The sequence below is a fragment of the Hypanus sabinus genome, chromosome 15, assembly GCF_030144855.1.
Source record: "Hypanus sabinus isolate sHypSab1 chromosome 15, sHypSab1.hap1, whole genome shotgun sequence".
NCBI lineage: Eukaryota > Metazoa > Chordata > Chondrichthyes > Myliobatiformes > Dasyatidae > Hypanus > Hypanus sabinus.
This window is the reverse complement of record NC_082720.1, coordinates 66,023,414-66,041,328: the sequence shown is the minus strand read 5'-3', so window position 1 is coordinate 66,041,328 and position 17,915 is coordinate 66,023,414. Positions and strand designations below refer to the sequence as shown.

General features: G+C 42.5%; 1 protein-coding gene across 1 annotated transcript in view; it reads right to left on the bottom strand.

The window, feature by feature from the left end:
* The window catches only part of LOC132405566 (uncharacterized), an 82,456-nt gene that overhangs the window by 39,031 nt on the left and 25,510 nt on the right, over positions 1-17,915 (bottom strand). Inside the window, exons 7-8 of the mRNA XM_059990473.1 lie at positions 6,343-6,687; positions 5,242-5,511 (exon numbers count right to left, since the gene is read on the bottom strand). Coding sequence (XP_059846456.1) covers positions 5,242-5,511; positions 6,343-6,687 — 615 coding nt within the window. The remainder of the gene's footprint in view (positions 1-5,241; positions 5,512-6,342; positions 6,688-17,915) is intronic.

The following is a 17,915-nucleotide window of genomic DNA, read 5'->3' as shown; positions in this document are numbered from 1 at the left end:
AGTCAGCAAAGAGATACTGTTGAACTGGAGATAATAAATGACCTGAGAAAGTCTCAAGGTTACTGAGAAATTAGAACTCTCTTTAAATGGAAAAACATATTGAATACTTCCATAAGTGACTCATGCCACCAGAGACCTCGGGAGAATGTCATAGCCAATAGCTTAATTGTGTTATTTATTTATTTTTTGTATATTTATTTATTGAGCTAGAGCATAGAGTAACTTAATGATGAGACAATTTATAATGACCGATTAACTTACCAACCAGTACTTCTTTGGACTGTGGCAGGAAACTGGAGCACTCGAAGGAAACCCGGATGGTTTGTTGCCTCCTGGGTGCCAGGGTCAGGGATGTCTCTGATCGTGTGCACAGTATTCTGTAATAGGAAAGCGAGCAGCCAGATGTCATGGTACACATCGGTACCAATGACGTAGGAAAAGAGAGTGAGGAGGTCCTGAAGAGTGAGTATAGAGGGCTTGGTAGGAAGTTAAAAAGCAAGACCTCAAAGGCGGTAATCTCAGAATTGCTACCTGTGCCCTGCGCCAGTGAGGGTAAGAATAGGATGCTCTGGAGGATGAACACGTGGCTGAGGAACTGGTGTAGGGGGCAGGCTTTCAGATTTCAGGATCATTGGGACCTCTTCTGGGGCAGATGGGGCCTGTACAAGAGAGATGGGTTAAACCTGAACAACAGAGAGACCAATATACTTTCAGGGAGGTTTGTTGGTGCTATTGAGGTGGGGTGGGGGGTTAAACTAGATTTGCAGGGGGATGGGAACCTGAGTGCCAGAGTAGATAGTGGAGCAGGGGTGAAAATAAATTATGTTAAAGTTTCATGCAAAGTCACAAATAGAAGGATTGTGTGTGGAGGTAATAATCTTCTGAGGTGTGTCTATTTCAATGCAAGGAGTATTGGGGGAAAGGCTGATGAGCTGAGGGCATGGATTGACATGAATTATGACATTGTAGCCATTAGTGAATCTTGGCTGTAGGAGGGACAGGACTGGCAGCTTAATGTACCAGGGTTCCAATGTTTCAGACATGATAGAGGCAGAGGGATGAAGGGTGGGGTGGGGGGTAGCATTATAGTCAGGGAAAATGTTACAGCAGTGTTCAGGCAGGACAGATTAGAGGGCTTGTCTACTGAGGCCGTATGGAGCTGAGAAACAGGAAAGGTATGACCACATTAATGGGGTTGTATTATAGACCACCCAATAGTCAGTGAGAATTGGAGGAGCAAATCTGCAAAGAGATAGTAAACAACTGCAGGAAACAAAGTTGTGATAGTAGGGGATTTTAGTTTTCCACATATTGATTGGGACTCCCATACTGTTAAAGGTGTAGATGGGTTAGAGTTTCTAAAATGTGTCCAGGAAAGTTTTTAAAATCAATATATAGAGGCACCGACCAGAGAGGATGCAATATTAGATCTCCTATCGGAAAACAAGTTAGAACAGGTGATGGAAGTGTGTGTAGGGGAACACTTTGGTTCCAGTGAAATTAACACCATTAGTTTCAACTTGATCATGGATAAAGACAGATCTGGTCCTCGGGTTCTAAACTGGAAAAAGGCCAAATTTGAAGAAATGAGAAAGGATCAGAAAAGCATGGATTAGGACAGGTTGTTCTCTGGCAAGGATGTCGTTGGTAAGTGGGAGGCCTTCAGAGGAGAAATTTTGAGAGTGAAGAGTTTGTATGTTCCGGTCAGGATTAAAGGCAAAGTAAATAAGAATGAAGAACTTTGGTTCTCTAGGGATATTGAAACTCTGAAAAAGAAGAGAGAGATATATGACATGTATAGGAAACGGTGAGCAAATAAGGTACTTGAGTATAAAAAGTGCACAAAGATACTTAAGAAAGAAATCAGGATGGTTAAAAGAAGACATGAGGTAACTTTGTCAGTCAAGGTGAAGGATAATCCGAAGAACTTCTACAGATATATTAAGAGCAAAAGTAAGTAGGGATAAAATTGGTCCTCTTGAAGATCAGAGTGGTCAGCTATGTATGGAACTAAGAAATGGGGGAGATCTTAAAATGAGTTTTTGCATCTGTATTTACTAAGGAAACTGGCATGGAGTCAATGGAAATAAGGCAAACAAGTAGTGACATCATGGAACCTATACAGTTTGAAGAGGAGGAGGCAAATCAGAGTAGATAAATCCCCAGGACCTGACAGGGTATTACCTTGGACCTTGAAGGAGACTAATGTTGAGATTGCAGGGGCCCTGGCAGATATATTTAAAAAGTCGGTATCTACAGGTGAGGTACCGGAGGATTGGAGGATAGCTCGTGTTGTTCCGTTGTTTAAACAAGGCTCTAAAAGTAATCGGGGAAATTATAGGCTGGTAAGTTTGACGTTGGTAGTAGGTAAATTATTGCAAGGAGTACTAAGAGCTAGGATCTACAAGTATTTAGATAGACAGGGACTTATTAGGGAGAGTTAACATGGCTTTGTGCATAGTAGGTCATGTTTAACAAATGTATTAGACTTTTTCAAGGAGGTTACAAGGAAAGTGGATGAAAGGAAGGCAGTGAATGTTCTCTACATGGACATCAGTAAGGCCTTTGACAAGGTCCCGCATGGGAGGTTAGTTAGGAAGATTCAGTCACTAGGTATACATGGAGAGGTAGTAAATTGGATTAAACATTGGCTCAATGGGAGAAGTTAGAGTGTGGTAGCGGAAGATTGCTACTCTGAGTGGAGGCATGAGACTAATGGTGTGCCAAAGGGATCAGTGCTGAGTCCATTGTTATTTGTCATCTATATCAATGAGCTGGATGATAATATGTTAAAATGGATCAGCAAATTTTCTGATGATACAAAGACTGGAGGTGTAGTGAACAGTGAGGAAGGTTTTCAAAGCTTGCAGAGGGATCTGGACCAGCTGGAAAAATGGGCTAAAAAATGGCAGATGGAGTTTAAAACAGACAAGTGTGAGATATTGCACTTTGACTGAAAAACCAAGGTAGAACATACAAGGTAAATGGTAGGACACTGAGGAGTGCAGTAGAACAGGGTGATCGAGGAATACAGATACAAAATTCCCTAAAAGTGGCATCATAGTTAGATAGAGTAGCAAGAACGACGAGTCAGCTTACAGAGAGGAGGTACAGCGGCTAACGGACTGATGCAGAGCCAACAACCTGTCTCTTAATGTGAACAAAACAAAAGAGATGGTTGTTGACTTCAGGAGGACACAGAGCAGCCTCTCCCCCTGAACATCGACAACTCCTTGGTAGAGATCGTGAACAGCACCAAATTTCTTGGTGTTCACCTGACGGAGAATCTCACCTGGTCCCTCAACACCAGCTCCATAGCAATGAACACCCAGCAACATCTCTACTTTTTGCAAAGGCTGAGGAAAGTCCATCTCCCACCCCCCATCCTCATCACATTCTACAGGGGCTGATTTGAGAGCATCCTGAGCAACTGCATCACTGCCTGGTTCAGAAATTGCACCATCTCAGATGGCAAGACCCTACAGCGGATAGTGAGGTCAGCTGAGAAGATTATCGGGGTCTCTCTTCCAGCCATTACAGACATTTACACTACACACTGCATTCGCAAAGCAAACAACATTATGAAGGACCCCACACACCCCTGATACAAACTATTCTCCCTCCTGCCATCTGGGAAAAGACACTGAAGCATTCGGGCTCTCACAACCAGACTATGTAACAGTTTCTTCCCCCAAGCTAGCAGACTCCTCAATACCCAGAGCCTGGACTGACAGCTTACTGCCCTATTATCTTGTTTATTATTTATTGTAATGCCGGTACTGTTTTTGTGCACTTTATGCAGTCCAGTGTAGGTCTGTAATCTAGTGTAGCTTTCTCCGTGTTTTTTTTTATTATTATGTAGTTCAGTCTAGTTTTTGTACTGTGTCATGTAACACCATGGTCCTGAAAAACATTGACTCATTTTTACTATGCACTGTACCAGCAGTTATGGTTGAAGTGACAATAAAAGTTGACTTGACTTGACTAAAGAGAGCTTTTGGTACATTGGCCTTTATAAATCAAAGTATTGAGTATAAGAGTTGAAATGTCCAGTGTACATGGGTTAAGGGTGAAAGGGGAAAAGTTTAAAGGGAACAGTAAGGGGGGCTTCTTCACAGAGAGTGGTTGAAGCTGCCAGATGAAGTTGTAAATGTGGGCTCACTTTTAACATTTAAGAAAAACTTGGACAGGTACATGGATGAGAGGTGTATGGAGGGATATGGGCCAGGTACAGGTCAGTGGATCGAGACAGAAAAATGGTTTGGCACAGCCGTGAAGGGCCAAAAGGCCTGTTTCTGTGCTGTAATGTTCTATGGTTTTATGTTCTATGGTCCTATGGTCATGTGGAGAACGTACAGATGCCTTACAGGCAGAGGTGTGAAATGAAACAGGATTACTGGTATTGTAAAGCATTGTGCTAACCATTACGCTACTCTACTGCCTCTGTATTTGTACTTTTAATTTGTTTGTAGTTCCCTATTTCCCTGCTTCATTACAGACTGAAAGACTATTTGTTTACATCCATGGATGGACTTTATTCGCTTTGATTCCTGAAGGTGAATTGAAATGATTGATGTGAGGCTCCATCAAACTCAGTGTCAGCACTTCACACTCAAAGGCCATTTTATTAAATTGTCTATTAGCTAATCAAGAGGTCACAGAGTGTATGTTTATGGTCTTTTGCTTCTGTAGCCCTTCAAGTTTCAATGTGCTCAATGATGCTCTTCTACACACCACTATTGTAACACATGGTTATCTGAGTTATGGTGCCTTCCCGTCAGTTTGAACCAGTCTGGCAATTCTCCTCTGATCTCCCTCATTAACAAGGCATTTTTTCCTGCACAGCAGCTGTATGTGAAAATCCCATGGGAATGGCAGTTTTTGAGAATTGCAAACCACCCTATTGGCACCAACTATCATCCCATGGTCAAAGTCACTTAGATTACATTTCCTCCCCATTCTGATCTTTGGTCTGAACAACAGCTGAACCTGTTGACCATGTCTGCATGCTTTTGTGTATTGAGTTGCTGCCACATGATTCACTGATCAGATATTTACAATAACAAGCAGGGGTACAGGTGCCTAATAAAGTGGTCACTGGGTGTATACTTACTCTCTGACCCAGGGTAAAAGCAATGACCATGCCCTGCAGCAAAATCCCACGGTTAGTGTGTACAAAATGTGGAACAGTTTATAATCAGAAACTATTTCATTCCTGGTCCTAGGAAGCTTTGGACTCACCCTCATCCACTCCAACTTCATTGTCTCCAGTGAGAACAATGGAGTCATTTTCCTGCACTTCCCATGTGTACAGACTGGGATCTCCTGTTCCAATGTGTCGGACCATCAGATAGATGGTGTTATTCAGCCGGATCTGATCAGTGTTTCTCCTGTTCTGCTGGGATGAGCCCACCGGTTTCCAGTGGAGACTGACAGTATCTGGGAGTCTGGAGATGGTACAGCTGGGGGTGACATCACTGCCGATTACAGGTCTCTGTAAGTCGGCCTCAACTGTTGAAACAGACACATGATGTTTGGTTCAGTTCCCCACAGGCTCTCTGAACTGCTCCAGGCAGAATTTTAATTTCCCTGCAAACATATTGTTAGCCAAATATTGGCCAGCTGTACTCAGTTTATTATGTTCCAGTGAATTAAAGTCAATTTAGTGTAATGGAGTTTAATTATCTACATCTCAACATATAGAAAAAAATCTGTCTTAAATCCTAGAGTAGTTTATAGATACTTCATATTTTGATCAATTCATTAATATCCAATTATTCCACTGGAGAAGACTGTGAACAGATCACCCGTTGCCAGAGCTGGGAATTACTGACAGCAACATCAGACTTCCACATAAAGCTGTGGCTGTGTGAGAAACTTTCCATCAACTCCAATGAGGAATATTGCTGAACATGAGAACCACTGCTAACATTCCAATTTCAAAATCTATGACTTTGCCACAGATGAGCTGTGGTTTAGATATTCAAGAGAGCAGAGCCATTTTCCTCTGCTCTCATCACAATATCAATCCCATCACCCCATCTCTGCAGCAATATTTATACAAAACTGACCAAGTAAACACTCAAATATTGTTACCCACCAGGCCGATTTCAATGAATATTTCATTTTATGCTGGATTCAGGGCTTAGAGGATCAAAGTTCAAAGTAAATTTACTATCAAAGAACGTATAGGTCACCACTGCTAACTTGAGATTTGTTTTCTTGCAGGCATTCATTTATAGGAACTACATGGACACAATCTAAACATTATGTTAGGAACTTGAAGAAATAGTCACAGGAAAATCATTTTCTTGAACACATTCTACTCATTAACCAACCTACCTTTGATCCCAAATACTTCCCACTGTCTCAGGATTTTCCCACCGGACTGTGTCTGAGTCCAGGTGAACTGGCCTGCAAGTTCAAAGGTGGGTTTCCTGATTTTCAGATTAAGGGTACCCCAGTCCACATGTAACCTCTGGGAAATGTCTGGTATTTTACTGTACTCGTCACTCCATTGTACGGTCCACCGCTGACCTTCTCTGTGAAAAGTGGCCAATCGCTTTGTGGTTTGTTGCCCTGTGTGTGGACTCCACTCCAAATCAATGGAGTCTCTTCCAGGATTGTCTGGCCCTTTCAATACAAAGATTCCTTCCTGATGGAGAAAGTAAATAGAATTCACGCTTCCTGCAAATGGAATGGTGAAAATAATCAGACAACAACTTCTCAATGTGATCTGTATCATGAAGAGCATTTTGGAGAATTCATTTACAGTAAGTTGTGAGTTCTGATTCTGTTCTTAATTTCTGATTAGAATTGTTTGGGATTTCTGAAATATCCTTTCAGCCACTGTCACGATGTGTGCTGGCAATATTGGAACCCAAGTGCAGAGGGAAGGCATTTTCTGGTGCAGAGATGGCGCTGAGAGCTTATTCATAATAATCAAAAGTGTATTGGTGGCTCGGCCAAGCAACACTGCAAGAAGTAACATTCTCAAAACTCAACATAGCCATTAGCACTAACCAGGCATCGACTTAAATAATACAAATCACATGGAATCCCTGAGCCTATCAAAATAAACTTTACATGTTTAAACAGAAAGCACTAGGAGACCACATTACAAAGACTCAGTCACAGGAGAAAAGCACAAGGAACTCCAAACAATTAATGACTTTAGTTAAACAACAATAACCCAATTCATATGTTCTACAAACCTTGGAGTTCTATGCTCTTCAGTGCCCCCTCACAAAGCCAATGATCTAATTACAGCTCCTGAAGTTCATATGAATCTTTCTGATTCATTAGGAGCTTTAAACAAGAATGATACTTCATAACAAGCAATGAAATAAGCTAATTAAAATGAGATGGCTGAAAAAACTGATCATTGCAGTAATGAAAGATGAGATGCACATGGATTTTGTTGAGGTATTTACAATGCCCCACATCATAGATTGGTTCAGAAGGGATTCAAGATGTTTGAGAAGGTTCAAAAAATAATTGTCAGGGTGATTGGAGGGCAGAGGATTGTAGAAGCTAAGCATTTACTAATTTGCGGTCAGTACCAAGTGGAGTACCACAGACAACCATGGCTTTCATGCAGTTTGTATAGACCATATCAATACCCTCCCTCATTCACCTTTCTTGATTAGTTCTTCAAAGCTCAATTAGCTATGTGAGACATAATCTCCCACACAGAGAAACTGCTCTCGCAATTTCTTCTACAAATTCCCTCAGTGCCTTTGGATACATTAGATCAGGCCCTGGAAACTTACTCACCTTCATATTTTTAAAGATGCTCAGCATCTCTTCCACTGTAATGTGGACTATTTATGCGACTTGCCCAATCATTTTCCTGCATTTCCTTGTCCTCATGCCTTATTCCATGGGAAAAAATGAGGAGATTTTATTCACTACAGAGCTCACACATTCCCTGTGGCTCAGTGGCCACTTTGTTTGGAATCTCCTGTACCTAATAAAGTGGCCTGTCCATGTCTGTTCATGGTGTACTACTGTTGTAGTCCACCTACTTCAAGGACTGAGCCACCCCTGTCTCCGCACTCCACATCCGGACTACACATGGATTCTTGGATCAAGCCTCAGAGATGGGGACCGTTAGTCATGTGACATCTTTCAGAAGTTATGGGTCGATTACTTAGAGCTACAGCACAGAACAGGCTGTTGGAGCCCAATGATCTACACTGTCCAGCAGCCTCAGCTATTAAATCCTAGCTAGTAAATCAATCATAACTTACATTGTCCAATTAACTGACTAACTGGTCCATCTTTGGAATATGGGAGGAAACCAGAGCAATGGGAAGAGGCTTACGTGTTGATTAGGATGTAGAATTTCCTTGACGTTCACACCGGAATTGAACTCAAGATTCCGATGCTCCGAGCTGTAAGTTATCACGCTAACTGCTGCTCTGCTGCAATGCTACTGAATCTACTGTGGGCTGGGGTTGGCAGCCGGTTAGTAGAGTCAAGAACCAACTGTCCATTAGTACAAGACTTGTCAGTTGAATACACACTATTGTATGCAGAGAGAGCTGTCCTTCAACACAGTGACTAAAGAACTATATTTTGATTGCCTGGCATTTTGTCCTAGGAAACCTTCATGTTGTCCACAGATGTCAGAATATTCAAAACTACATTGTCAGTGGAGATTTCCACCCATTGTACACGTATTTATATACAAGACCTGAAAACACCCAAGTAAGTTCTTATTTTGAGCACAAACAAGAGAACATCCGCAGATGTACGGTGACCATGTTGCAATCTCTTTTCTAACTTTACAGTATACTCTTAATTTCTGTGATTTCCTTCGCATTTCTTGTTCAAGTAGCTGATAGTCACATCAGATATGATAGACTGACTCTTCTGCTGCTCTCCCTTCTGCAAAGATTACTGAGCGCTCCTCCGTTTTCCAGTTGGGAAATCAAATCACTCCTCCATTTTTCTGTTGCCTAAGTACAGGCAGAAGCAGAAACAAGAGGTGGCCATAGTTCAAATCATCCACTGTTGGTCTGACCAATCGGTCTCTATGCTACAGGACTGCTTTGATGACCTCGACTAGAATGTCTTCCATGATAAGGATGTCTCCGAGATTACGGAACAGTTAACAAGTTTCATCTGGAATTGCATCGAATATGTTGTCTCCCAGAAATCAGTCAGGCTATATCCAAATCAGAACCCTGGATCAGCAGTTCTGTGCGAGGTGCACTTACTGCGCAACACAGAGACAGTAATCAACAGGAGTTCGAAATGCAGCTACAATCTGTGCAAAGTTATCATTGCAGCAAAATGGCAATACAGAGATAAGATTCAGACTTAACTTTCTACCAATGACACACGCAGCTAATGGCAAGGTCTGTCACAAACTTCAAAGCTAAATGCAGAGTAGTTTCCAACATTGCTGCCTCCCTCCCAGAGGAGCAAAATCTTTTCTTACACTCGATTCGATGTCGCCAGTACTGAGCCCCTGAGCAGACCTGCAGATGACGCAACCGGCAGCTTCGTCATCTCTGAGGCCGGAATACACAGGTATTTCTAACAAGTGGACAGTTGCAAGGCCACAGGACCAGACGGCATCCCAGAGTGAGTACTCAAAGTGTGCACAGCACAACTGGCAGGTGTATTTACGGACATTTTTAATTTCTCCCTCTCCCAGTGTACTGTGTCCTCCTGCTTCAAAACATCCACCATTGTCCCTGTACCTAAAAAGATGAAGGTAACATGTCTGAATGTCTGGCGTCCTGTCTCACTCACCTCAATAATAAGCAAATGCTTTGAGAGGCTGGTCAAGGACAAAACCTGTAGCATGCTGCCACCCACACTGGACCCCAACAATTCATCTACCAAAACAACTCATCAACAGATGAAGCAATAGCTACAATTCTGCACAGTCCTGACATATCTGGAGAAGAGGGATGCTTATGTGAAAATGCTGTTCTTGGACTACAGTTCAGCATTCAACACCATAATTCCCTCCAGGCTCGAAAAGAAGCTCAGAGACCTCGGCCTTCACCCTGCCTTGTGTAGCTGGATCCTGGACATCCTGTCAGATCGCCGGCAGTCTGTAAGAGTGGGCTCCTTCACCTCTGCCTCTCTGACCCTCAAAACAGGTGCCCCCCAGGACTGTGAACTAAGCCCCCTCTTCTCTCTGTATACCCAAGAATGTGTCACCATCCACAGCTCCAATCTGCTAATTAAGTTTGCTGATGACACTACACTGATTAGACAATAGACAATAGATAATAGGTGCAGAAGTAGACCATTTGGCCCCTCGAGTCTGCACCGCCATTCTGAGATCATGGCTGATCATTCACTATCAATACCCAGTCCCTGCCTTGTCCCCATATCCCTTGATTCCCCTATCCATCAGATATCTATCTAGCTCCTTCTTGAAAGCATCCAGAGAATTGGCCTCCACCATCTTCCGAGGCAGTGCATTCCACACCTCCACAACTCTCTGGGAGAAGAAGCTCTTCCTCAACTCTGCTTTAAATAACTGACCTCTTATTCTCAATCCATGCCCTCTGGTACTAGACTCTCCCAACATCTGGAACATATTTCCTGCCTCAATCCTATCAAATCCTTTAATCATCTTAAATGTTTCAATCAGATCCCCTCTCAATCTCCTCAGTTCCAGCGTGTACAAGCCCAATCTCTCCAATCTCTCTGATTGGACTAATCTCAAATAATAATGAGGCAGTGTACAGAGAAGAAATCATCACCCTGACCCAGTAGTGTCAAGAAAACAACCTCTCCCTCAATGTCACAAAAGAAGTGAGTGGGCCAAGGTTAGGCAGATGGAATACAACACTCGTAAATGTGAGATCATCCACTTTGGAAGGAATAATAGAAGAGCAGATTATTATTTAAATGGTGAAAGATTGCAGCACACTGTTGTGCAGGGGGACCTGGGAGTGCTTGTGCATGAATCGCAAAAGATTGGTTTGCAGGTACAACGGGTTATTAAGGAGGCAAACAGAATGTTGGCCTTCATTGCTAGAGGGATTGAATTCAAGAGCAGGGAAGTCATGCTGCAACTATACAGGGTACTGGTGAGGCCGCACCTGGAATACTGTGTGCAGTTCTTGTCTCCATACTTGAGGAAGGATGTACTGGCTTTGGAGGCAGTGCAGAGGAGGTTCACCAGGTTGATTCCAGAGATGAAGGAGTTAAACCTATGAGGTGAGAGATTGAGTCACCTGGGAATATACTTTCTGGAATTCTGAAGATTGAGAGGGGATCTTATAGAAACATATAAAACATTGAGAGGGATAGATAAGATAGAAGTAGGAAAGTTGTTTCCATTGGTAGGTGAGACTAGAACTAGGAGACATTGCCTCAAGATTCAGCAGAGAAGATTTATGACAGAGGTGAGGAAAAAACTGTTTTTTCCTCGAAAGTGGTGAATCTGTGGAATTCTTTGCCCAGGGAAGCAGTTGAGGCTTCTTCATTAAATATATTTAAGATACAGTTAGATAGATTTTTACATAGTAGGGGAATTAAGGGTTATGGGGAAAAGGCATGTAGAAAAGCTGAGTTTACAGAAAGATCAGCCATGATCTTATTGAATGGATGTTCTACTCCTGCTCCTATTTCTTTTGTTCTTATGTCAGGCAGCATCGAAGGATAGGAATAAAATCAATGGTTCAGCCCAAGAGAGTTCATCAAGACTGGAAATGAAAGGGAAGAAGGCAGAATAAGAAGGTGTGCGCAAGGAAGGTGTACAACCTAGAAGGTGATAGGTGAAGCCAGGTGAGTGGTGAGGAGAGATGAAGTGAGAAGCTGGCAGGTGATATGTGGAAAAGGCAAAAGGCTGGAGAAGAAAGAATCAGATAGGAGAGGAGAGTGAACCATGAGAGAAAGGGAAGGAGGCGGAGAACCAAGCGAATTTGAGAGGCAATTTAGGAGAAGAGGAGAGGTAAGAGAAGTGCCAGAGTGGGAAATAGAAAAAGAGAGAAGGGGAGGAGGAAAAATTAACAGAAGTTAGAAAAATTGGAATTCAGGCTGTCAGATTGATACAATCCAAATGGAATATGATGTGTATTGCCTCCACCCTGAGTGGAGGAACAGGCAGTGGCTTACAAATAGAGAAAGCTTGGAGACAGTGCGAGAGGGTTGATAGGCAAGTGATAGAGAAGGGACGTGTTCAGACCGATGGTTTGAGATGTGACTATTTTAATGTAAGGAGTATTAGGAACAAAGCCAATGAACATAAAGCGTAGATCAATACTTGGAGCTATGATGTTGTGGCCATACAGAGATTTGGATGGCTCAGGGGCAGGAATGGTTACTTTGAGTTCCAGGCTTTAGATGTTTCAAAAAGGACAGGGAGGGAGGCAAAAGAGATGGTGCCATGGCACTGTTGATCACAGATAGTATAAAAGAAGGAAGTTATGGAAGGGCTATCTACAGAGTCTCTGTGGGTGGAAGTTAGGAACAGGAAGGGGTCAATAACTCTACTGGGTGTTTTTTTATAGACCTCCCAATAGTAACAGGGACATGAGGGAGCAGATAGGGAGACAGATTCTGCAAAGGTGTAATAATAACAGGGTTGTCATGGTGGGAAGTTTTAATTTCCCAAATATTGATTAGAGCAAGTGGTTTAGATGGGGTGGAATTTGTTAGATGTGCTGAGGAAGGTTTTGTGACACAATATGCAGAAACGCCTGCAGGATGAGAGACTGTACTTGATCTGGTATTGGGAAATGAAACTGGTCAGATGTCAGATCTCATCAGTGGGAGAGCATTTTGGGGATTGTATTCTTAATTCTATCTCCATTAAGATAGCATTGAAGAGGAATAGGAACAAACACGTTAGGAAAGCATTTAATTGGAGTAAGGGGAAATATGAGGCTATCAGGCAAAAACCTGGAAGCATAAATTGGGAACTGATGTTCTTAGGGAAATGTATGGAAGAAATGTGGCAAATGTTCAGGGGATATTTGCGTGGATTTCTGCATAGGTACGTTCCAGTGAGACAGGGAAAGGATGGTAGGGTACAGGAACCTTGGTGTTCAAAGGCTGTTGTAAACTGAGTCAAGAAGAAAAGAAAAGCTTACAAAAGGTTCAAAAACTAGGCAATGATAGATATCTAGAAAATTATAAGGCTAGCAGGAAGGAGCTTAAGAATGAAATTACAAGAGCCAGAAGGAGCCATAAGAAGGACTTAGCTGATATGATTAAGGAAAACCGCAAGGCATTCTAAAAGTATATGAAGAGCAGAGGTATAAGAGGTGAGAGAATAGGACCAATCAAGTGTGCCAGTGGAAAAGTGTATATGGAATCAGAGGAGATAGCAGAGGTACTTAATAAATACTTTGCTTCCATATTCACTACAGAATAGGATCTTGGTGATTGTAAGGATGACGTACAGTGGACTGAAAAGCTTGAGCACATAGATATTAAGAGAAAGGATGTGCTGGAGCATTTGGAATGCATCAAGTTGGATAAGTCATAGGAATCGGACAAGATGTACACCAGGTTACTGTGGGAGGTGAGGGCGAAGATTGCAGAGCCTCTGGCAGTGATCTTTGCACCATCAGTAGGGACAGGAGAGGTTACGGAGGGTTGGAGGGTTGTGGATGTTGTTTCCTTACACAAGAAAGGGAATAGAGATAGCCCAGGAAATTATAGACCAGTGAGTCCTACTTCAGTCGATAGAGAAGATCCTGAGGAACAGGATTTATGAACATTTGGAGAGGCATAATATGATATGCAATAGTCAGCATGGCTTTGTCAAAGGCAGGTTGTACCTTATGAGCCTGATTGAATTTTTTGAGGATGTGACTAAACACATAGATGAAGGACGAGCAAAGTGCATATGGATTTCAGCAAGACATTTGATAAGGTAGCCTATGCAAGACTTCTTGAGAAAGTAAGGAGGCATGGGATCCAAGTGGACATTGCTTTGTGGATCCAGAAATGGCTTGCCGACAGAAGGCAAAGAGTGGTTGTAGATAGGTCATATTCTGCATGGAGGTCGGTCACCAATTGAGTGCCTCTAGGATCTGTTCGTGATTTTTAGAGAAAACCTGGATGAGGAAGTGCAAGGATGGGTTAGTAAGTTTGTTGATGAAACAATGGTTGGAGGTGTTTGGATAGTGTGGAGGGCTGTCAGAAGTTACAGCAGAACATTGATAGGATGCAAAACTGGGCTGAGAAGTGGCAGATGGAGTTCAACCCAGTTAAGTGTGAAATGGTTCATTTTGGTAGGTCAAATATGACGGCAGAATATAGTATTAGTGCTAAGAGTCTTGGCAGTGTGGAGGATCAGCAAGATCTTGGGGCTTAGGTCCATAGGACACTCAAAGCTGCTGTACAGGTTGACTTTATGGTTAAAAAGGCATATAGTGTATTGGTCTTCATCAATCGTGGGATTGAGTTTTGGAGCCGACAGGTAACATTTCAGCTATATAGAACCCTGGTCAGAACCCATTTGGATTAATGCGCTCAGTTCTGTTCACCTCACTACAGGAAAGATGCGGAAACTATAGAAAGGGTGCAGAGAAGATTTAAAAGGATGTTGTCTGGATTGGGGGGGGGCATGCCTTATGAGAATAGATTGAGTGAATTCGACTTTTTCTCCTTGGAGTGATGGAGGATGAGAGGCGACCTGATAGAGCTGTATAAGATGATGAGAGGCATTGATTGTGTGGATAGTCAGAGGCTTTTTCCCGGGGCTGAAATAGCTAGCACAAGAGGATGTAGTTTTAAGATGCTTGGGAGTACGTACAGAGAAGATGTCAAGGGTAGGTTTTTATGCAGAGAATGGTGAGTGTGTGGAATGAGCTGCTGGCAACGGTGGTGGAGGCAGATACAATAGGATCTCTTAAGAGACTCCTAGATAGGTACATGGAGCTTAGAAAAATAGAGGGCTATGGGTAACCCTAGGTAATTTCTAACTTAAGGATATGTTCGGCACAGCTTTGTGGGCCGAAGGCCCTGTATTGTGCTGTTGGTTTTCTATGTTTCTATGTTTCTAGTATCCTCATTGTGCAGTAGAGGAATCCATAGACCTACTGACAACTGACCATGGACAATGGGAGTGAGTTTTGTAACTAAAATGGTTGGACACTTGGAAATCCTGCTTGCTGCAGATGAAGTGAAGACAAAGCAGGACTCCACATTACGTCAGGTTTCACCAAGGTAAAGGAGGCTGCATTGAAAGCATGGGTTACAGTGAACAACTCCAACAGGAGTGCATTTTAAGTGTTGCTCACCAGTTCAGGACTGTTTGAGGCTATGAATGGAGATTAGGGAAAGGAAAAATGGGCAGGTATAACACTTTTTCCACTTTCAGGGATAAGTGCCTGGAGGGAGAGTAGTGGGGAGGGCGAAAAGGGAGGGAGGCCCCACACCCAGTCTCAGTCCCTTCTCTCTGTTCACCAGCTGCCTTTCTCCTCTCTCACTGTATCCTATTCCAACCTTCCCTTTATTTCCGTAATTATTATTTATACCTCTGCTATTCACACTGAGTGATACTCTGCTTTCCCTCTTCCCTTGGTTCTGTTCCCAGCCGAATGCCGATCTGAAACCTGAGTCCACAGTTGTCACTTCACATAGCATCAGGACTTTGCTGGATGGGTCACTGAGAGAGAGAGGACAGTTTGCTATTCAGGGTTGACGTATGAATGGAGATCCCAGTGCTGAGCGTGAGCAGCAAGTGATGATGGTTGTCATGGTAACTCCACTTTGTATACAACACTTTGACATGATGCTGTATCAGGATCTCAATCTAAGATACTGGAGTACTGAGATTAATTTCAACTAACAAAACGTTTGAATGATTAACCCTCAGAGAAGAATCTCCTTCCTGTATGCTGTGACTGTCACAGAGTGAAGCAGGCAGATTCTTCACAGAGAGACTTTCTGGAAGCTTCTCTCCAACTATTGCTGCAATTTACATGGGGCAGTAGATCACGGACTATAATCTTCCAAGGCGTTCACTTCCAATATTACATGATCCCCCTATGATACAAGTGCAAGTTTAGTATCCAACATATGGTAACAAAACTTACACATGTTTACAGTAAAAGCTGCTTTGCTTGTACCAACAACGTTTCCGTTTTCCCGCACTTCACACTGATACAACTTCTCATCCTCCACTGTAACGTGTCGGACCATCAGATAGACGGTGTTATTCAGCTGGATCTGATCAGTGTTTCTCCTGTTCTGCTGGGATGAGCCCACTGGTTTCCAGCTGAGACTGACGGTATCTGGGAGTCTGGAGATGGTACAGCTGAGGGTGACGTCACTGCCCTCCACAGGTCTCTCTAGACTCGCCTCATCTGTGAGAAACAGCCCAATGAGATTCAGAGTCAACAGTGACAATTGGGCTCGAACTGAACTGAGGATGTGACAATCAAGGAAAACTGCAGATGCTGGAGATCTGAAATATAGACTAAATTAATTTAGTGTACTGAGTTTGATTATCTATGTCCTAACATATGAAGAAAAATAATGTCTTAAACCTTAGAGCAGCTTGTAAAGACTTCATATTTTCAACAATTCATTGATATCCCATGATTCCACTGGGGAAGGCTTAAAGCAGATCACCTCATGGGAGAGCTGGGAATAACTGACAGCAGCTTCAGAATTCCACATAAAGCTGTGCACATGCATGTGTGAAAATCTCAATGTTTCCATTAACTTCAATGAGTAATTTTGCTCAACATGGGCACCTCAGCTGCCATTCCAGTTTCAAAATCCGAGACGTCTCAGATGAGCTGTGGTTTAGATATTCAGGAGACCAGAACCATTTTCCTCAGCTCTCACACAGGTTCAATCCCATCACCACTAACTCTGCTGCAATATTTATATAAAACTGACCAAATAAATGCCTCAAACATTATTAACCACCAGGTTGATTTTAATGAAAATTTCATTTTATGCTGGATTCTGGAGCTAGAGGATCAAAGTTCAAAGTAAATTTATTATCAAGGAATGTATATGTCACCGCTACTAACTTCAGATTTGTTTTCTTGCAGGCATTTACAGAAAATGGATTGACACAATCCCAACACTACGTTTGGAATTTGAAGAAATAGTCACAGGAAAATCATGTTTTGAACTCATTAACCAAACTACCTTTGATCCCAAATATCTCCCACTGTCTGAGGGTCTTCCCATTGGTTTGTGTCCGAATCCAGCTGAACAGACCTGCAAGTTCAAAGGGGGGCTTCCTGATTTACAGATTAAGGGTTCCCCAGTCCACATGTAACCTCTGGGAAATGTCTGGTATTTTACTGAACTCATCACTGCCCACCGCTGAGTAGAAAAAAAAAATTCTGTTCATATTATCTTTAATTTTCCCTGCCAAAGCTTTCACTTGCCCTATTTTTACCATCCCAATTTCCTTCTTAAATATATTGTTGCATCCTTTATTCTCTTCCAGGGATTCACATGATCCCGGCTCCCTGTACCTGAACCACAGCTTTACAAACACCTTTAGAATGTTGAAAGGCCTAGACAGAGTAGATGCGGAAAGGTGAACATTCTGATAGGCTGCATCACTGTTTGGTATGGGAGGTGGGGCTTTTGCACAGGTGCACAGGACTGAAAGGAGCTGCAAAAAGTTGTAAATTAATTTGGCTCTATCTTGTGTACTAGGCTACAAAGTACCCAGGATATCTTCAAGGAGCAGTGTCTCAGAAAGTTAGTGTCCATTATTAAGAACCCCCAGCACCCAGGACCTGCCTTTTTCCAATGTTGCCATCAGGTAGGAGGTACAGAAGCCTGAAGGCACACACTCAGCGATTCAGGAACAGCTTCTACCCTCTGCCATCCACTTCCTAAATGGACATTCAACCCTTAGACACTACCACATTTTTTAAATATATATTATTTCTGTCTTTTGCACAATTTTTAATCTATTCAATATACATATTCTGTAATTGATTTATTAT